At 52.7% G+C, this 21,713-nt stretch overlaps 1 protein-coding gene and 1 long non-coding RNA gene across 2 annotated transcripts in view; one reads left to right on the plus strand and one right to left on the minus strand.

Moving 5' to 3' along the window:
* Positions 1 to 20,873, minus strand: part of LOC129385324 (uncharacterized) — a 57,883-nt gene extending 37,010 nt beyond the window's left edge. Inside the window, exon 1 of the long non-coding RNA XR_008612897.2 lies at positions 19,637 to 20,873. This is a non-coding gene — a long non-coding RNA (uncharacterized lncRNA). The remainder of the gene's footprint in view (positions 1 to 19,636) is intronic.
* On the plus strand, positions 1,628 to 21,660 carry LOC126533459 (dual specificity protein phosphatase 10-like). Its single transcript, XM_050180629.3, has 4 exons — positions 1,628 to 1,856; positions 8,792 to 9,274; positions 14,375 to 14,746; positions 20,881 to 21,660. Exons 2-4 carry the CDS (start codon positions 8,794 to 8,796, stop codon positions 21,183 to 21,185), a joined length of 1,158 nt encoding a protein of 385 aa, XP_050036586.1. The 5' UTR covers positions 1,628 to 1,856; positions 8,792 to 8,793; the 3' UTR covers positions 21,186 to 21,660.
* The last annotated feature ends 53 nt before the right edge of the window (positions 21,661 to 21,713 follow it).

Raw genomic sequence — 21,713 nt, forward strand, 5'->3', positions numbered from 1 at the left:
GGTCTGCGAGCCCACAAGGGTACGTTCCACTGAGCTTGGACCCTTCACTATCACCAGGATCGGCCTAAATGATGATTTTCGTCAACATCTTGGACACATTTTTTTTTCCAGATCCTACCCATTGACCGCTTCGCTGTAAAAGTTGTACAGAACATTTTGTCAAATACATCGGTTCTTACCCTTGTGCCTGGGACCTCCTTGGGTCCCACGTGTGACAAGGGTATTTCAAGAGAGCGTTAGAGGTCTGCAAGCCCACAAGGGTACGTTCCACTGAGCTTGGACCCTTCACTATCACCAGGATCGGCCTAAACGATGATTTTCGTCAACATCTTGGACACATGTTTTTCCAGATCCTACCCATTGACCGCTTCGCTGTAAAAGTTGTACAGAACATTTTGTCAAATACATCGGTTCTTACCCTTGTGACTGGGACCTCCTTGGGTCCCACGTGTGACAAGGGTATTTCAAGAGCGCGTTAGAGGTCTGCGAGCCCACATGGGTATGTGCCACTGAGCTTGGACCCTTCACTATCACCAGGATCGGCCTAAATGATGATTTTCGTCAACATCTCGGACACATTTTTTTCCAGATCCTACCCATTGACCGCTTCGCTGTAAAAGTTGTACAGAACATTTTGTCAAATACATCGGTTCTTACCCTTGTGCCTGGGACCTCCTTGGGTCCCACGTGTGACAAGGGTATTTCAAGAGCGCGTTAGAGGTCTGCGAGCCCACATCGGTATGTGCCACTGAGCTTGGACCCTTCACTATCACCAGGATCGACCTAAATGATGATTTTCGTCAACATCTTGGACACATTTTTTTTTTTTCAGATCCTAGCCATTGACCGTTTCGCTGTAAAAGTTGTACAGAACATTTTGTCAAACTTACCCTTGTGCCTGGGACCTCCTTGGGTCCCACGTGTGACAAGGGTATGTCAAGAGCGCGTTAGAGGTCTGCGAGCCCACATGGGTATGTGCCACTGAGCTTGGACCCTTCACTATCACCAGGATCGGCCTAAATGATGATTTTCGTCAAGAACTTGGACACACTTTTCTCCAGATCCTAGCCATAGACAGCTTCGCTGTAAAAAGTCTCCCAGCGATTGCGACAGTCACTCGATCTCTCGCTCACAATCGATTGTTTCCGTGATGTGCTCATGGCTCAACAACTGTCTGACCACTCTAGCGAACTCCACAAGGAGTCAGGAATGCCCTTTGGCAACAACAGCGCAAAAGGACGCGCTAACCGCGATAAGCTCGGGGCTGAGCGTCTTCCGTGTCGCGCTTCTGCCGCCGTCTGGTGACAAAAGGCGCCCCCGAGTAGCGGTTTTTTTCCGCGTCCTTTACGAAAGAGGGATCGCTACACTAGCCTTCTTCATCCCAGCCACGCCTGCCTTCGCTGCTTTCACCTCTCTCACCCCCATCGCCCTCATCCTCCGTGGAGAAAAGTGAAAAAAATCTCCATGGCATCTCCACGGCCTCAGCACGGCTTCGCCGGGCGGAGCTTGTTGCGGGTGACGTATTTTTGACGTCACGGCCGATTGGGGCAGTGCCCGCCGGTTTGCCGCGTGTGCGCGGCGGTTGAGCCAGCGGCCTCCAGCGGCAGTAGCGGCAGTATTCTATGATGAGGCTGCGCCACGCAACGGAGGTGACTCATCGGCGGCTGCCGCTGCTGTCGCAAGCCGACTCAGCTCGGCCAGAGCGCTGCCTGTCGACGTGCCGTGCGGATCGCGCTCATGTGCCCCGGATTGATCTCGTCTTTTCTCGAGCCCCTCGATCCGTCTTCGCCGTCGTCGAAGGATTCGCGAGGAGTCCGACACCTCCTGCACTGACCGACTGTCAACACTTTCAACAGGTAAGGGGGACGCCTCTAGTTCTCTTTTCCCTTCCTAACCGCATTCTTTTGCACCTCGGTACAACTCGAGAGCAGCCGATCGCTCGCACCCAAACACAGCGATCGTGCTTGGGGCACGCGCCGAAGTGAAACCTTCGATTGAATGTTGCAGCCCCGTTTCGGGAGCGAGGTTTTGGCGGTCATCTCTTCGAGACCCCCTCTTTTCGTCGTGTGCCCACAGGCATTTCCGCGTGCCGCTGGAGAAAGCTAAACGGGTGGTGCCACCGATTGCGTCGATGAGTGGCGCTCGCCCGCGGAACGACCACTTGGTGCCAACGGTGTCCGGTGTTTTGCCAAATTGCCGCGGGCGTTAATGACTTCGTCGCCTCGAAGGCCACCTGCGACATCCTGACCCATGACATCATAATCCATGCACTCCGAAGGAAGTCAGCGGCGTTTTTTATGTGCCCGTTCCCGGTGTGGCCGGCGATTCTGCGTTCGTGTAGCATACGATCGACGGCCGCTCGATCGGTCCTGTGCGTCTTCGTAGGGCGAGACGCTGTTGTACTGAAAGCCGCCGCTTCAACACAACTTTCGCTGCAACCAGGTATGCACTACCCGCCGGGAGCAACATATCCACGCACTACGTATGACGCGAAGCATTTCTAGCGGAGAAAACTTTTAAACGGTTCGCTTAGAGAAGCATGGCTTGCGTTCTCGGTGCCTTCAGTCGTCAGATGGGACCCATGGACAGTGTGTGAATGCCTGGAGCGCTGACTTATGACTGCCCGTGCAGGACACGGCTGAGAACTTTCGGGGGGAAATGGCAAATCTCACGCTGCCGCAGCACAGGTGGAGAACAAAGCGCCAAGTAATTATATCCTCGTTAAAATCAGCTGTAGGCAGTACGTGCGATAACCGTTGCACGGTCTACTCATTAGTATGCCGAAGGAAGTTGGATGCAGTAGACGGGTGTGTTTCGGAAAATATTTGCAAACTCGTGGATTATGTTCAGGATGGAGGCACAGGCTTATCCTGAACTCTTTATGTTAACCTATTCAGCGAAATGGGGCCAATATTATTTAAATTTCTCGTACACTTGTAGGAGCCGATAAGTGTGACTTTAAGGTTGTCGCGGTGTTCGTGCCTATTTAGGTTATCTTTTCTTTCCTTTTTTGTAATAGCAGCAGTAGCTTACAAATGTTGTCAACTTCATTCGCGAGAGCCTGTGTGTGTCTGTTTTCTACGTCCTTGTGCTATTTGCGCTGCAAGAAAAAAGAACTGCAAAATGTTACACCAATAAGCCCAAATATATATCTACACTGATGCTTCCAAAGTTGTCGACTTCATTCGCGATTCGAAAGGAGCCTCAGCGAGACGCAGTCACAGCCCGTGACGTCACGGAAAAAGTTAGTGCGAAATCTCGTCTTCGTCCGCAATGTCTCTCGCTGTCAGCTGATGAGGTCAGTGACCTACCATGGAAGACCAGTCTGGATAAATGTTGTTAATTAGGCTGATTGTGAGCCAGGTGACGCGTTCAGTGGGGCGCGGCCGACAAAAACGGAGTTGTTTTCATTCGGCGTCATATCATCAATTCGGTCGCGGCAGCTCAGCGTAGGCTGCACTCAAGCGTGTGCAACACTTCGAAGACTTTTCTGAAGAGTCGATAAGAACGTAGTCAGTTTCGCCAGTTTGAAGGCGCTCTATCTAAGTAGTCTGGGCGAACGTTTGCCAAAGCCCGAGTCGATATTCAAATGCGTTCCAGACGACCTTGCCGTTAGCTGGTATACAAGCCGAAAACGAGTTTGCATGCCGGTTCGTGGCCGTCGACGCGAGGGCCGAGTTTACTGCGATAATTATATGCTGCGAACGTACCGACGTTGCAGGAAGGATAAGAGCGGGTTACGCAGCTACCCTGTAACCATACCTCGATATTTTATTTTTTGTTTTAAGCCCAGCTAGGGAACTTAAGACGTAGCCTATACAGTAGCGTTTTTTATACGCAGGAGCGAGATTTTGAGGACTGTTCAGGCGAACCAGTTACAAATTAACTAATTAATGTGCCAGTCAAGTTTTAACTCAGTTAACAATTCATTGTTCTTGTCCAAATGTACTCTCTCTTCCACGGCCAGATATAAAGGTGAAGTCCTAATTTTGCTCGATGTGGAACTGTGTTTGGGAATTACAGTGTTAATACATGCTTTGCATCATAGATGTCTGCATCGGTGAAAGAGAAAGGAGGGGGGGGGGGAATGCAGTGGCGTAGCTATGTCGTCTGGTACCCGGGGCCCATAGGTCTTCTGTCACCCTCTCCCCCCCCCCCCCCCCTCGGTTGTAGTCGAGGAAGTCGAGGATATCAACAATTTCCGGGTGTCTTCAGACGTATATTACCCCCCCCCCCCCCCCCCCCATTGCTACGCCACTGGGGGAATGTTGCATGCGTCCTCGCGTGTCGTTCCTACACCCAGAGAGAGAGAGAGAGAGATGGGGATATAAGGAAGGCAGGAATGTTAACCAGTCCATAGTCTGGTTTGCTACCCTACGCTAGGGAAAGGCAGAAGGGGAAGAGAGAGAGGGTGTAGAGACGTGCACAGACAGTCATTGAGTCAAAGCCGCTCGTGCAAACCAGACGTTCTCAGGAAGCACGAAAGTGCCTCCACTGCCTTCTGAGCCGACGATCGGTGGCAACGGTGCTCTAGTACTGTCTGTTCGCTCAGAGGACGATCATCTAGTTTTCTCAATGTGTTGGACAAAGATCGTCTTTGTGCTTGAAACTGAGGACAGCGGCACAATAAGTGGCCAATGTTCTGCTCGCATCCGCAAACATCACACGCAGGACTATCAGCCATTCCGATTAGTGCCGAGTAAGCTTTCGTGAAGGCAACTCCCAGCCACAACCGACACCAGAAGAGACCCAGGACCGTCCCGTAAATCTTAGGCGCTGTCGGGGGTGGCGAAAGTGTACATACGCTGACTCAGGCCGGCTATATAAGTCGGCCGCAGGCCGTACGTCGCAGTGCTGCCTGACGCGTGTCGTTTTGAGAGGGACAGAAGCGCACTCTCACGAAGTGAATACAGTTACTTTGAACAATATGCGAAGAACGTTGTCCGGCCACAAGAAAAAAAAAAGAAGAAGAACGAAAGCGACGCATGCTCGTGAGTCAGCCGTCGAGGCGGCTTCTCGTGGTCACGTTCAGATCACGCGGCGGCATGCACCCCTCACCCCGGCGACACGCTTTTGCGCAAGCAATCGCGACGTCTCCCGAGCCAAGTTCCGTGCAGCAGGAGCCAAGGCTCGCGGCGCCCGCAACCACTTGCCCGGGACGACGAGAAGCGTGAAGGACGTGCCTTTAGATGCGTTTGTCCTCCCGGTTGGCCCAGGCGTCCGCGGCTTCCACTGCGCTGCGCGTAATTAACGTGACGGAGTATATCGTATTGTACGCTGCGACGGTGGTGCGCGCCGTGACGGGGAGTCCAGCGGCCAATGGCACCGGCGTGAACCCGGCATCGAACGCGTCCCTGTAAGCTGTCGTATTCAAGCAGCTCAGCGCGGGCATTACTCCACAAGGCGCCGACCGACTCTCACGGTGGTGTAACCGGCCAGACACGCAACGCGGTCAGTCACCGACCCCGCGGTGTCAGCGGCGGCTTAACTGTGACACGATTCTCTCTCTCTCTCTCTCTCTCTCTCTCTCTCGCAACGAGTCCGCGAGGGGACGAATTTGTGTGTCTCAGTGAGCACACACAGTGCGTGTGTGCTCGTGACGGCGTCCGGTTACGCGTCACGTTTCGTCAGCGAGCTTTTATGTCCCGTGTCGCAAGACAAGGCGGCGAAGAACCTCGGTACAACGAACTAACCGTTCGTGTAAAGATTCAGCAAAGCCGTCTGCTGGGCTAGTTGGTATACGTGATCATGCAGGGCTGAAAGCCCGAGCACGTACGATAAGGGAGACGGGTCGAGAGAGACAATGGGACAGGTGCTCAACTCGCAAAATCATTTTCTGTGAAACACGCATAATGTGTACGCATCAGCAATGTGCATGACATGCTCAGCCATTGGTTTCTTACGGATAGATGTTTCACGTCGCACCGGAAAAAAAGAAAATGTTTTGCAATTTATAAGCGGTACATCTCTCAGAAAAAGCGAATATGGTACGATTTCTTTAAACTTTCACTGAATTTTTGCTGAGATTTCACGGCATTCTCTTTGTGTGAGGAACCAATGTCTACGCATGTGTGCACTGAATTTTCTTCCTTTGAGCAACCTATGCCTGCGCATGTCTGGGTGCAGCTGGTAATACGTATATTACGCGTATTTTCTAGAAGAAAAAAAAAACTAATTGCGAGTTGATCGAGCACCTGTTCAGTTAATTCTCTGTCTTGTCCCGTCTTGCTTTCGTGCCGAACACTTAGCCACGAATACACAAAGTTTCCTTGCCGCGCGACTTCAACAGTCGTTGCACGCATTTACCGACATGCGGTACACGTTGCCCCCGATGGTCGGAAATTCGGATAGTACGTTTGCAAGCCAGGTTTCCTTTTTCTTTTTCTTTTTTTCGGGAGCCTCTCGGGAGCATCGACTATTGCCTTTGCGAATGAGCTTGAAACGTGCACTCCCGCTACACGGAATTGATCAGCGTTCGGTCTGGAGCGAACTTCCTCCTGAGCGGAAGGAAGGCTCTCCGCCGGCGTCGCCGCATTTGTGTTTTCGTTCCCACGGGCGGGAAGCCACTCCGCTTCCGCCCGGTCTCTTCGGGCTGACGTCGGTCGCGGCTTTCGTCGAGCAGCGGTGTACGCGGCGGCTCGGCGCCTTCACCTGAATCGCTGCAGACCCCACCGCCTCCCCCACCACCACCCCCCAAACCGTCATCCGGGAATGATGCCGTTTCGGGAGGCCGCCCGCGGCTGACTCAGCAGCCTCACATCCCTGGCCTGACTCCAAGGTCCGCCACCAGGTGTCCCATGTCGCAGCCAGCCAGCCAGCCAGCCACCCCTCGCGCATTGCGCTAATTGTGAGCCCCTGAGGTAGTGCTCCAGGAATGCGCCTCCATCACCACCACGGCGGCGGCGGCGGCGGCGTGGACGTCGTGCGATGGGCCCGGGCCGTCCTTATGCGTCCGGGATGGAGGGGGGGGGGGGGGGGGGCACGGCACGCACGACGCTTCCGCACACGGGCGCCGTCACTTTGGCGTTTAAAAAAAGACACATTTAAAGAGAAGCAGAGAGAGAGAAAGAGAGGAGAGAAGAATGGGCTGTATTAGTGGATTACCCTGCTACAATAACAACTTAAAGCCACTTTTACCGTGAGAGAGCGGGAGCACGGAGCGTCTTGAGAAGCAGCGATATTGAATTGGACTTGAATTCAATGCTTTATTCGAGTGCACTACAGCGCAAGGCGACTGGAACGCGATATAGTCGGAGCGCATACGGCTGCCGGCGTTTTTTTTTTTTTTTTTTTGCACCAAATGTATATATGCGCTGGGGCACCGCACTTGATGCCATCATGGTACACAATGAAAGCAAGCGTCCTCGTGAAGCATTGTAAGTGTGTTTGGTTCCCCAGCAACCAGCGCTTACCTGTGGGACAAAAAAAAAAAAAAAAGAAAAACATCGCCGACGTAACCACACACACCGATTGTCGCGTTTCAGTATCGGTGAGCATAGTTTGCAACTTCGCACTTAGGAAGGCACAGCATGGGAGGAATATTCGGCGCAAGAAATGCAAAAGCGCGAATTCGGCGAAAAAAAAGAAAAACGTAATGATCACTAGCTACCTATATATTCGTGCAGGAAAAACTGGATCGAGGGCGCCAAGAAAATTCTGGAACAGCCTCAATTACGTTGGGACGAAGAATGAGGCACTGCATATGGTATTCACGGTGGGAGAACGCGCACTGAATTAGAGGAGTATAATTTAAGAACTAACAAAACGTTCAGTGGGAGGGCGCATTGGCTGCAAACAACCTGAACTGGCAAAAAAAAAAAAAAAAAAGCTGGAGCATCCCAACTGCACGTGGCAAAGCGACAGTATGGAACACTGAGGATACCTTAACAAAAAAAAAACAACAACAAAAAACAGGCCGACTCCCGTTCATTCGAATCTTGCGGGGCATAACGTTTGGTCGAATTATCCGGAATGACGAATTAAACGACGCCGAAATGAGCAAATTCAAAGATTCTTTCTTTTTATTGCTTAAAGTAGCATGTAATCAATTATTGCTTCTTGTTCTTGACGTGGCGACTCAACCGTGCCAGAACATGCTTAAACACTGCCTCGGCGTTGGGCACAGTCTTAACATCGGTTGCACTCAGTCGCTGCAGCGAGGCACTACTGCGGTCAATGTCGTCAGCGTCGCTCACGTCACTGCAGTATGCCGAGTTTCTTGCGTTTTTCGAGGTTTCAGTAACCGCCGCGCGCATGTTGAAGGCGGCAGCCAGTGGAATTGGCTCCCCGGTGGGGGGGGGGGGGGGGGCGAGGGGTAAGGAGGGCTCAGCTTCACTATGCAACGGACCCTGTAGGGGCGCTCGCCCCTCCCGCCCTTCCCTCTGGTTTCAGAGATCCTGGTGGTTTACATGGCGCTGCGTCCGTAAACTGCAACGCTGCCGCGTGGTATACAGTTCCGAGGGGTCCAGTCAGGCGACATTCGCCAAGAAATCATTTTACGTTAGCAGCGCCTACAACTTTACCCTGCTCATTCGGGAAACTTGCTGCATGTGCTTCATCTAATCCCAAACGTGTAAGCCCAAACAAAAGTTTTATTGCTTCATCTCTAATGTGATTACGCAGAGCCCGTATACCTCCCAGCCAGCGCATTTCGAGCTCGGTATCGTGCATATGTGTAACCAGAATCGTTGTATTCACTTTTTTTTTTCTTTCTTTCCTGTCTCGAGCTCGGTGTCGTGCATATGTAACAGGATCGCTGTATTCACTTTTCTTTCTTTCGTTCCTGTCGCAGACATGTCGTGCGGAGCTTCGCTGGCACTGGACTCCCGGCCGCGACTGCAGCTGCAGCTGCCGTCGTCCCCGGCCGGCGTCGGCCAGTCGTCGTCGGCGGCGCCGGCGCCGCGTCGCCGTCGCCTGTCGTGCGGCGCCGTGCGGCTCGTTACGCCGGGCGAGCTGGTCGACTCGTGGCAGCGGCGGCGGCGGCTGCTGCTCGTCGACTGCCGGCCCTTCCTGAGCTTCAACGCCGGCCGCATCCGGTCGGCGGTGAACGTGAACTGCGGCGACCGCATCACGCGGCGCCGGCTGCAGCAGGGGCGGCTCGCCCTGTGGGACCTGGTGGGCTGCCGGCAGGCGCGCGACGAGCTGCGCCAGGCGCGCGACATCGTCGTCTACGACGACTGCACGGGCGACCTGGAGTCGCCGCAGCCCAGCTCGTCGCTGGCGCTCGTGCTGGCGGTGCTGTGCCAGAACGGAGCCTCGCCCGCCGTGCTCAAGGGTGAGTCGATCGCGCTGTGTGCGTGTCTTTGTGAGTGTGTGTGCTCGCCGACCGTTTGTTCGAAGCCTGTCGGGTTCTCTTCGTTTAATCAATCATCCAACCAACCAACCACTCAATCAATCAATCAATCAATCAATCAATCAATCAATCAATCAAAAGCGTAGTTAGCCATGTGTAGAATACCTTAACGCGAGGCTCAATCCACCAATCAATCGATCGATCGATCGGTCGATCAAAAACGTGTTTAGTCACGTATAGAATACACTTACACGAGGTTGTTTTTCAGTCAATCATCAATCAATCTAAAGCGCATTTAGTCATGCATAGAATACTTTAACACGAGGCTCAATCATCCAATCAATCAATCGATCAATCAAAAAACGTGTTTAGACATAAATAGAATACTCTAACACGAGGCTGTTTCTGAAACCGTAGCCAAGAGGCATCCGACGGTGCTCGATATGTTCCGTGACAGGTGGTCTTTGTTTCCCAGCTTGAGCGGTGATCTGCGACGTCTGTACTGGGAGCGAACCTTTCTTCCGCCGCGTTGGCGTCTCGAGCCAATCAGAGAAGCCGTAACGACCCCGCGAGCCAATCACAGCTCGCAAGATGGCGAATTCAACGACATCGCGGAATTTGACCAGTGTCTTCCGAAATAACACTCCAGGCAAGCGAATCCCAAGAGAGACATGTGCAGCAGCGTGTTCTGAGAACGTTCTCCCCTGGAGATTACTACGGCTACGTCTGCGCGATCTCGGAGGCCACGCTGGTTACTGCGAGCGCGCTTCGGTCGAGCGTTTCGCGCCCCGGGCGACGTATAGGGCGACGTAACGAAGGAGAGGCCGAATTGGCGGCGAATGCGCCGAGGGGAGACAGACCATCGTCGAACACACAACAGTGGCGCAAAACACGAAGCGAGGCCGCCTGGAAACCGGCTTTCCTCGCCGTGTCCGGTTCCGCCGTTCACCTTCAAAGGACGCGGCCTCCCAAGGACGGCTGCTGCAAATGTGGCCGCCGCCGCCGCACTGAGTCACAGCCTCCGGCCCTTGGCCCCGTCGTCCGACAGTCCGGGACTTCCCCGACTACACTCGGATCGCGCACCTGGCGTTGTGGCCGATGTGTGTACACTATACGTGAGAATGCGTGTACTTCGGAAGGGGCAGCGTTTTTTTCTGCTTAGAGCAGGAAAAAACCGTCGCCCTCCGCCACCGGCCATCTTGGAGCGCTGCCAGTTTCGGGTCGCTCTGAGTCTCACCACCACGGGTCTGCTGAATCACGTGTTGTATCCATCTTTTCTGCTGGTGCGCATGATGAGTCACTCATTGCCAGGGGTGCTTCGGCTGATTCGGAGAGCACCGGCAGACCGTCTGAGCCGCCGCGGTATCTATAATAGATCGGTGGCTGTGGCATTGCACTGCCGAGTTCGAGGGCGCGGGTTCGAATCCCCGACCGCGGCGGCCATAGCCCGATTAGGCCAGAATGGGAAGGGAAATACGCTCGTGGAACATGCATTGTATGCACGTTAAAAAAATGGCGCGCGATCTAAATTAATATGGAGTCCTCCATTTAAGATGTCCCTCATAATCCCCTCTGTGCAGTTTCTGGACGTTGAACCACGCAATTTATTCGGAAGACTGCCGTCATTGCGCCCTTCGCTGTTAGCCTCCCTTGCCCCTTGAAAACGGCATCGACGAAACATAATGCGCTAAGACCACGCTGTGTATGGTGGAATAGTTACGGGACGTGTCTTGCAATACCGTTCACAGACTGGTCGCTCAACCGCGATTCCTTTAGTTATCCATTGTTTCTAAAGCTGCATTTTTGGTCGAGCTTTTTGTGTGGAAGTTAGCGGACTGGCAGCTGAAAAAGCTAAGCATCATTACTTTTCTTTTTCGACAGAATCACCTGTCTCGCGGAGTTAATTTAAAAGGTCGACATCTCCAACCAAAAAGGTGGTGCTTGTCCGCCGGGCCAACTCCGGCCCCTTCGTCTGTGGTTATACACGAGCGGTGCGCAGCCTTCTATTTGTTTGATGATGAAGGGACGGGGGAGTCTCGTAAACTGTATAAGCTTGTTTTCTGGCATGCTTGACGGGCGGGAAAGACGAAGGCAGAGACAAGAGTTGCGTGGGGGGGGGGGGGGGGAGGTCAAGGGTTAATTGTCAGCGCTGAAGGTGAGAGGCTATTATTGTGCCGCGTCGCATTGCTTTCCGAACGATTGGTGCCGTTTGGCGTGTTCTGTAAGTGCCACGACTGCAGCAACAGCCTTTTTTTTTTTTTTTTTTTGTCGCGTCTGTTTGTGTAGGACTTTGGTTTCACTGATAGCGATCGCGTGGTCGGCACCTTCTGAGAGTTCGGCGATTCCAGTGCGTACTCAATAGAGAAGGTTCCGACAACGTTCTCGCTTTGTCCCGATTCTTTCGCTTACTTTTTTGGGGGCAATGCAAGTGTCTAGACGATGAGCACATAGCGCCCCTTGTCTTCAGGGCCGGCGTGCACTCCTTGTCCACGGGCATTCTTTCCTCCTCCCCTCCCTTCTTCCTTCCCCGTTCTACAGTAAAGAAGTTATTAGAGGGACACCAAATATTAATGCGGAATCAATTGACATGGACAAAGCACTCTTTAAGCACTTTCGTCGATTTCGTTGATTTTCCGGTAATAGGTTATTAGAAGAAAAACAGTGGCGGTCGGCGTTTTTCTCTTTCTTTTTAAATTTCGCGCCGAAACCCCATGACCGGTACGTCGGTGTGACGTCACGAATTGCAAATTATTTCTTTTTGCGCATTTAAGTCGTTGTGGTTGAGTAAAGGTACTTGAATCTTCGTCAGTTCAGTCTTTGCCTATCTTGGAATACAATGTCGTTCACCTTTACCGATACAAATTTAACTATAGGCCAGAACAGACGGCGTCAAAATGCGTGACGTCACAACGAGCTGGTGCGCGAATCTGAAGATGGCGTCGCCACCCGTCTTGCGTATTTGCGTACCTAGTATACCTTGCGTACCTAGCGTATTCCGGCGGTAAGAGTGCATCTTGTAGCGTTGCGAAAGGATACTTTACTAACATGGCTATAATAATTTTTTTCTCTCTTCAGAATCCCTTTAAGAAACACTTAACTTTTGGCCGGATAAACGGTGTGAACACAGAGGCAGCAAAATGAGCGCGTGCACAAGTGGAACATCCCGCGCGGGAAGGGCGTTTACAAATTATTATACTAGGTACGCGGCCGTCAACTGAAAATAATTCTTGGTAGCCAAATCTCGCCGCAGTGGCGGACTTCGTAGACAGTGACAGTCGTCACTAACGACGTGTACTATACGTTTAGCCGACCTCTCATTTCAGCTCACGCGTTTGCACGGATCGATGATTGAAGCCGACGTTGAGGCACCTCCCAAGACTGCGCCCACCCGTCACTGCTGTTCTGCGAACCACTTTTAGAGAAATCCGAGGTTAACGGAAATCGAGAATGGTGCCACAGGATCTCCTCCTAAGCAGACGTGTGGTCCCTTGCACCGAACGGCCTTTCTCCATCGCTATCTATTTGTTTACCAAGTTAGCGAAATTTGGTTCGAGAGCTTTTCATCAGCAAACATCGCAGTTCCATGGTGTCCGCAGGATGCAGTGACAGTCAGCGTAAATTATCGCACTGCGTCCAATTATTTCCCGATTACTAAAAAATACGTTTCCCACGCTGGCGGCCTCCGGGAATGCGTGTGATCACGTGGCCAGCCACCAGCAGCGTCAGCCGCTGAGGGGACGGGCCCATCCGTTAGTTATAGGACGCTGACGATACGAAAAAAAAAAACGATCACTATTTGCCATACAAACTGAGTGCGGGGATTACAGCAAACACAGTTTCTCGCAACCGCCACACACACACACACGAACAGGCCACGGTCCGTACGCCCCTGGTTGGCTGACGTGTTCGCACGCGGTCAGTCACGTGACGCACCACAACCGGCCGGGCCCGCCCGGTGAAGATGCGGGGTGCTTCGCCTGTCGCTCGGAGTCGTGAGTCAAACGCGGTGCGCGCGATGACGCTGCGATGAATCACGGACCCGAGAGCGACGTTTCGGCCGCCCAGCGTCGCTCTTTCTCCCCTCCCCCGTCCCCCTTACTCCTCGCCCGTAGTAGTCCCCCGATGAAGGCGATCAATGGAGCGTATTAGTCACACACGCGCGCGCGCGCGAGATTCGAACGCCGAGCGTGCAGCTTCTTGCGGGGCCGCACGCAGGCGTGAGCGCCGCGGATCTCGATCGTGCGACCCAGTGCATATGGAGAAGGCGAGCAGAAGTGAGTTGCGAGGATGCGGGGCCGTCTTCGTAACGATTGAGGTCCGGTCGTTGATGTCGCGTAGGGAGATGCAATGCGTAGGGCAGGTATATATACAAGCGGTATGCCTATTGCAGTTACCTATAGTGGGTGACAACAAAGGCCAGCACAGTCGAGGACACCGGGGAACTACGTGGCGTGATGAAACTACAGGAAATTCGCAGGCATGTGATGGGGTCAGCTGCCGCAAGACAGGGGTAATTGGAGGTGGGTGGGAGGGGCAGTCATCCTGCAGTGGACATAAATAGACTTATCGATGATGGTGGTAATGGTTGTGGTGGTGATGATGATGACGACGATAAGTGTCGGGAGCCATTCCGCGTTGCAAGATCCCTTCCCCCAACAAATTGCGAGCTCGATCTCCGCGCACTAGCCACGGCAGCACTGTATAAATGCACTGTGTCCAGTCGTTCTCGCGGCTTAATCCAGGCGCGCGGCTGATCGCCTATAGGTGGCGCTGCGGGCGATTTAAATCGACTGCATGGTCTCCTTCAGCCTGCCCACACAGACGATCAAGGAGGCACTGGGATTTAAAAGATCAGGGGACGCAAGCGGCTTGCGTACGCAAGAACTACGGGCGACGGTACTGCGCATGCGCAGCCGTAGGCGTCTGCGCATGCGCAGTGCCGTGGCCCCTAGTTCCTGCGTACGCAAGCCGCTTGCGTCCCCTAATCTAAAGCTATCTGTTAGCATAAAGTGATTATGCAGCAAGTTTGTCCCACGTAAAAGGACGCCGCAACTAAATGCGCCCGCGTCCGATTGTGCGCAGGTGGTTTCCGCGAGTTCCAGCGGCAGTTCGCCGACGAGTGCACGAGCAGCGCCGCACCGACGCCGCCGCCGCAGTGTCCGGACTCGGCCGAGGCCCGGGACGTGTCCCAGTGGCCGACCACGTGCGTGCTCCCTTTCCTGTTGCTGGGCAACGAGCGCGACGCCAGGGACGCCGAGCTGCTGGAAAGGCTCGGCGTCGGGCACGTGCTTCACGTGACGCCGGCCCTCCAGCAACCAACGAGCGCGGACGGCACGGCGGCGGCAGGTCAGCATGCGGATCACTGCCCGGGACTGCGGTGCAAGCGCCTGCCGGCCTCGGACAGCTGCCATCAGAACCTGAAGCAGTTCTTCGACGACGCCTTCCAGTTCCTAGGTAGGTGCATCGAATCGATCCAAGCTGCGCGTATACGCTTGACGCCGTGCGAAATCTTGCAACGCCCCCGGCCGCGCTCCTATATAAACATGCGCAGATGGTGCGGGGCAGATCGTATACGCTCTTAAAACAGTGGCACCCCTTTGGGGTGTACATTTGTCCCGCAACGATAATCGTCCGCACTCTTCACTCTTAGAAAAATTTACACCCTTTGGGGCTTATCTTGTCCCACAACGATAATCGTCATCTGTCTTGCCCGCGTTTCCTTTCTTTAACGCTGCGAGCCCGGTACTACCCAGTCACGAACGGCATGCTCGTTATCAGTGTGACGCAGCATTCTCGACAGGCAAGTGGCGAGCGCCGAGTTTTCAGGAAAGGAAACGCAAGCAAGGCAGATAACGATTATTCTTGTGGGACAAATATACACCCTAAACGCTGCAACCGTTTTAAGAGTGTTAGGAAAAGTTACACCCTTTAGAGTGTATCTCTGCCACACAACGATAATCGTCATCTGCCCTGCTTACGTTTCCTTTCCTGAAAACTCGGCGCTCGCTACTTTCCTGTCGAGAATGCTGCGTCACACTGATAACGAGCATGCCGTTCGTGACTGGGTAGTACCGGGCTCGCAGCGTTATAGAAAGGCCTCAGCTAATAATTAAAAAGTTGGGTAATTAGACCTTAATCATTTAGTCAGTTATGGGGATAACAAAAAAAATTGTCTGAGTTGCTATAGGTTATTGCGAATAGTATGCGTTCGGTTCAATTCTCTTCCGACGCGCCTTTCATTTTTCAATTCTTGGCTCAATAGTTATGTGGGACACCCTGCACGTACACTCGTCAACTGCGGAAGATGCGCCGCGTACCAGGACAAAACCACGACTGCACACGAACGGCAGTGCGCGAAGTCAAGTTCTGGAAGAAAGCTTTCTCCTTTGCACGCAGATCTTGCTTAAAACGCCCTAAAGCCAAGCCACACATAAAGCCAACCACGCAAACAAAAAGTATAGAAACATTAAACAGACTCGCAGCTTCGAATCGATGACGGGACCAACGTTCACATAAGCAGTGATCAAGATTTCGCTTGGAACGCCACCGTACACTGCATGAAGCAGTAATTGATGTCAGTTTGCGTGGCCGTGGTTTGTGCCTTGGCATGCGCGGGCAACATTCGTCTATAACAAGTGCAGGTTCATGTCATATCGATGACGTAATGAAATTTGCAGTCGGCGCGTGAGATGCATGAGTCAGCAAGAACCCCCCCACTCCAGACGCGTATGTATACGCCTCGACAACACGGCACACAACAGGGATTGCGACAGCCTCTGCTCTTTATTCGGCTTGAACGGAAGCATGTACCAAGTGTTTATGATTCAGGCAATTTAGGGTATGCGGGAGGTCAGGAGCGCGAGAGTCGAGGGAGGCCGCGGACTTGGTAATACTGTTCTGTGCGCTTTGCTTGACGGTCCTCTTAAACCATAAGCACAGAGAATTTCGGTCCCGTAAGGGTACTTTGTAATCTTAACTTGAATCGTTAAACAAGGGAGTTAATCTTTTCCGATGCTGCCTTTGATGTAATCCCTCTAAACCACCTTGTCAGCTATATATAGGGGATAGTAAGGTCATAACGTAACTTTGGCAGTCCAGTGCACTCCGCACTATTGTCGAGATCTTCTTTTCTGCGTCACGTTTCGAAGTGTTCGAACGTGACACACAGAGACAGCCCGACTCATAGCTCACAAAACTGCCTGGTGCGCGCTACCAGACTCGGATCGAGGGCTGTATTAGCAGGTTCCGTCGTTTATCTTTCAGCACTCGCAGTGTATCTTCTTGTCGGAGGTTACTTTTGTGTGTGTGTGTGCGCGCTTTTACATATCCGTATTCACTCGCGAGCCGTGGGTCTGAGGTGTCCCGCTCACCCCGATCGAGCGAGAGTGACTACACATAAGGGGGGAGGGGGAAGTGGGGGGGGGGTGCCTGACGCACGCACAGATGTTCGCACGCGTTGTTCGCTGGGAATCCGCCGAGCATACGCTCGCGCGCTGACGTCATCGGCGTCCGAGCCCCTGCCGCACACCGCACCACCGAGTCCGAACCAGCAGTAGTGCAACTGTTGACACCCTCTCTCTCGTCGTCACCGAGACATCCCCCGTCCGCGCATATCGAGGGAAGACGAGTGTGTGTGTGTGACTCAGTGAGGGGTTCGCTCAGTTCCGCAGCTGCGCGCCGTGGCCATTGTTAGCAGCCCTGCGTAACCTACCTGCCACCGTGCGTCACCCTCGCGACGAGCACGTGGCCCTCCGCAAGGCGTACCGTGACGTCACTGCAGACCCCCCCCACGTGACGTCAGCGGGGCTCGAACCGCGCGCGCGCTTTTGAAAGCGCACCGCGTTCGCGAAACGCCGCGGCGACCCCCGCGGCCGGTCCGACCGCGCGGGGATGCAGACGGCGGCCTGCCCGTCTGCCGGTCGTCTGTCGAGCGACGGTTGGTTGCGTGAATGACACACGCCGAAGCGTTGACAGCGCGAAAGGGAACGGGGGTCGAACGCGGCGTAGTGAGCAGGGATTGTTGCGCGCGTACGTTTATTGCGCTAACCGTTTTTTAACGTGATTCGCTTTCGCGGCCTCGGCGCGGATAGCGAGAGGGCGCTGGCGGCGACGAACGCACGAGCCGTCCGGCACTTGACGCGCTGAGCAGATCATGCGAGCTGTGACGCATTTGCAGACGCACGCGCATATGCTGGCTCGCCAGTAAATGACGTTATCGCAGAAGGGCGCGACGTTGGGATTCTTCTTAGAAGGCGTGGGAATATCGAGAGGGGGGTGGGGGGTTACGCATACGTTTGAGGTGCGCGTCTTTCTTGTCTCCGTCATCGTTTTTCGCGCTGTTCCCACGCCTTCGAAGAGGACGCGTCATCGACACTGTACTTTTATGGCCTCGTTTATTACAATGCCAGCATCACATTGGTGTATTAGCTCATTTCCACTTAAATAATGTCAGTCACAATCTGGGGGTGTTACGTGCCAAAAAACCCACGTTCTGATCGTGAGGCACGCTGTGTAGTGGGGCTGCTCCGTATTCATGTTTTGACCTCCCGGGGTTCTTTAACGTGCACCCGATGCGCGGTACACGGGTGCATTTTCGCTTAAGCTTGTTTAACAGTTTTTTTTTCTCGTTTGTTTGTTTTCCACGTAGAGCATATCGATTTTGCATGAATTTGTGGTTCTTTATTATTTTTTTCCCTGAAATTATGCGGTACGAGATGTGCTTGTGGATCACCGTATATGTTGTGATATACCGGATGAGTTGACCGGGTGGACGAAAAAAAAGAAAGAAAGGAAGACGGAGAGATCTGTAGTGAGGCCAGCCCGCGCCGCATATCGCACTTTCTTGGCACGTGTCTGTGCAAGGAGACACCGTCGCCGCGACAAGGAAGCGCCATGTCGTTAAAAGTTATTCCGCTTTTCTTTTTCTTTTCTAACCTTCGCGTTTTTCGCCGTCCTCGTCAGGCTCGCGCCTTACCCCCTCTTTCCGCGTCAGTTTTGCTCCGCGAAGTAATCGACGATCCACCACGTGTACGTAGTAAGCGTCGAAGGTTTTTCCGGGAACTGATGCGTTCGCTCGCTACTCAGCGCGTCATACGCCGTGGAACGATCACGCACGCGTCGTGTACGTAGACGTGGGACGTTGTCGGTCTTGGAACTGCTGCGTTGAACCCGAGTTATTTGCGCTGTTCTCTGAACCGCTTGAGGCCTCTTTGCGCTCTACATTCGGACCGGAACAACCTGTCACCGCGAAAAGGAACCCCCGTTACCGTTTATGCCTCGATCACCGAACCTGTTGCCTGTGAACGGATGCGATCGTCAAGAGGTTTTAATGGGCGCGGGACACGTAATTTCTTACTTCTGCACGGGCAACAGCCAACTTTTGAACCGCATTCTAATCAGCACGGCCAGAAGAAGAAACACACACAAAAGGAAAAAAAATGCCATATTTGCACGATTTTCAGGAGAAAGCGCTTGCGCCCCAGACTGACGTTGTGGAGAATTCTATGCAGTTATTTTTTTTATCTGCTTCTTCGTTTTAATTAAAATGTGTAGTTAGATTTAGTAATTATTTTCGATACATGTAGGCACTGAGGGCATGTTTAAGTTTATTTTGTCAATAAGTCTTCTTACAAATATTTTTTTTCTCTTTCACGTAGTTTTCAATAAAGACGTCTAATCACTCACTCGCAAACAGCGAGTCATGGTGTTTCCTCGTGGTTTGTTATTCACGTTTCCTTGGCGTGCCTCCGATGCGCGACGTACGTGCTACCAAGTTTTCTAGAGCTGCACATATGGAGCAGTCGGCGATCACGCACGTAGTTAAACAACCGTCGTCGCTTCGATCGCGTTTGCCACTGGCCTGGACAAGTGCGATTCCGCGAACGCTCGAATCCTGCCTCTCCTCCCCGACCTGGGGATTTCCCCCTCGACGGGCGCTTGCGTCGAAGAATGTTCGCGACTTTCGGACGAACCCCGCGCGAGCTGCAACCGGAAACGCGCGACGGTGATTCGCACAAAGCAAACATTGTGGCGCGTCCGGTTTCTTCAGCGCGGTGCAAAGCCTCCCGCTTCACCGTCGCAACCGAACAAAGGAATGCGCCGCCCCTCCCCCCAGCCCTTACCATGCGTAAACGGAGGTGAAACCGTTTCGCGAATCGCACAACTTCGAACAAATTGTTGTCAATCGACCTGAAAGTACATATCGCTGCACTACGAACTCAAATTATTTTCAGTCCGATATTTTACAAAGCCCGCCTCAAATGCACCAGCTAACATATTCTACGCTCAATTCGGAGATGATCCCACTTGAGCCGCTCGCAACTAAAAAAAAGTATAATTACTCACTGGCTCGCACCGGCGACTCGCAGAACTATTGCCGGCCGATTTGAGCATCGGGCGCTGCGAGTGTCAGTCATTTTGGTCGCCACACACAGGGGCGGTAGTGCGACCTCAGTCGCTACCTCTGTCATTGCACTGAACAGGGTACAATAGGAAGTTTCAGAAGACCGAAAAGGCGCGAAAGACGAAGTGTCGGTGGTCACTCCGCCATACTACTCTCTTGAAGTTCCCGCATCGGATTCCGTGCATAGTTTCATAAAATACGATTTCGTGGATTTTGGCGACGTCTGCTGTGCCCCAGTTACATTTTTAACCGGTAAACACAGACTACATTGCACTTTAAAGGCGCCAAAAACCGAACTGAGTGACATTCGACAATTTTTACGGCGCCACAATTAACGGCCCAAACGCGGTAATGCTTCCGAGATCCGTGACGCCACTGCCGCTTTGGCGCGAAGCTTGAAACGATGGAAACTTGGCCTTCGTTTTTTTTTTTTTTTTGGTTCAGTCAACCTCTAACTGAAGTTAACCGAAATATCTTTAAATGCACACTTCGTCTGTCTTGCCAAACAGTTTTTCTCTTATTTGGGCCACTGTGGTGTAGCAAGTTTTCGAAACTTGCCAAGTGCAGTCTTTCACATATTTGTAATGTTATTTAGTCCATCTTCACTGGGAAAACGTTTACAGGTATCCAACAGGCGCTGTCAAAATCCACGCCACAGCTAGCTTATGCAGGAACTTGAAGGCAGCATCACCACTTCCGAGACTTTTCTGGCTTACCAGGCCTCCTATCGCGGTAAAAGATTGCTTCTAATGAATTCTGGGAGCATAATTTAATAATGCAGCTCAACCTATTATCTTTAGTAATCAGTCTAAAATCCCTCTTATCTTCTGTCATGGTCGCTTCAATATACGACAGTCTCATTATCTGTATCACTTATTTATGCACTCGTTAAGAGTGGACCGCGGCACACGAAATGCGTCGACAGACACTACTACTTCCTTTCCCTGCTGGTCTTCTCTTACTGGAACAGTTTGCCAACTATTGCTGCTACACTGTTGATTGTGTTACAAGTCATTCTATTCCTTAGATTTTCTTCTTGAAATTCCTGTTAACCTCTATCGAGAAGTTTTTTACGTTATATTTGTGTAATAGTTGTGGAGATGTGCCTGCTATTGTACAGGCTGTAATGGGCCTGTAATAATTTGTGTGCACAGATGTACTGACAGTTTCCTGCTTTCTCCCGCAGACGAGGCGCATGCAAGTGGGAGCAGAGTGCTGGTGCACTGCCATGCGGGCGTATCTCGGTCACCAACAATCACAGTGGCCTACCTAATGCACCACCTGCGGCTGCCGCTGGTGGACGCGTACCGCTACCTCAAGGCAAAGCGGCCCATCATCTCGCCCAACCTCAACTTCATGGGGCAGCTGGTGGAGCTGGAGCAGAAGCTCGCTCAGAACGACCACCAGCAGCCATGCGTGCAATGCTGCCGCGCTTCGGCCACGCTGCTCGAGCTGCTCGCCACCGAACCGTCTTCCTCGGCGGGTGTCTGAGAGCGCACCCCACACCCTCCATAGGGACCAACCCGGTGCCTTCGATGTGTCCCCATCAGCGTTTGAGCATGCCTTCATTCGTGCGGCTTTAGTCATCAAGTCAGAAGCCATACTGCGTTTGTGCCCAAGGCCTCCCTTTGGTTGTGATATATGTTACTGATGCCCACTGCAACGAAGGTACACCCCTGCTCAGTCAGAATAGCTACACTGCCGAAAACAGACCAAGGATGGCAAAGCCTATGCAAAGGACTGTGGACCTTAACAGGCAGCAAAAGTGCTGTGACCTTCTAGTCTGCCCTCGCACTTGGGCCTGCTGCTATAAGTGCCAGGAAGGACATAGCGTGAAATATTTTTTTTGTGTGCCGTCGTACCCGTGTGAAATCTTGCTCAGTCAGACTTCTCGAATGTCTAACTTAAATATTTTGGCAGCGAAACTACCAAGACCTGAGGGCTACAATAAACGTCATTCTCTGTACTGCTTCTCTGACTTGTTATTACGCCACGGAACGAGTGGCTTGCTTCACAGAA

This window comes from Dermacentor andersoni, chromosome 7 (assembly GCF_023375885.2).
Source record: "Dermacentor andersoni chromosome 7, qqDerAnde1_hic_scaffold, whole genome shotgun sequence".
NCBI classification, from domain to species: Eukaryota; Metazoa; Arthropoda; class Arachnida; order Ixodida; family Ixodidae; genus Dermacentor; species Dermacentor andersoni.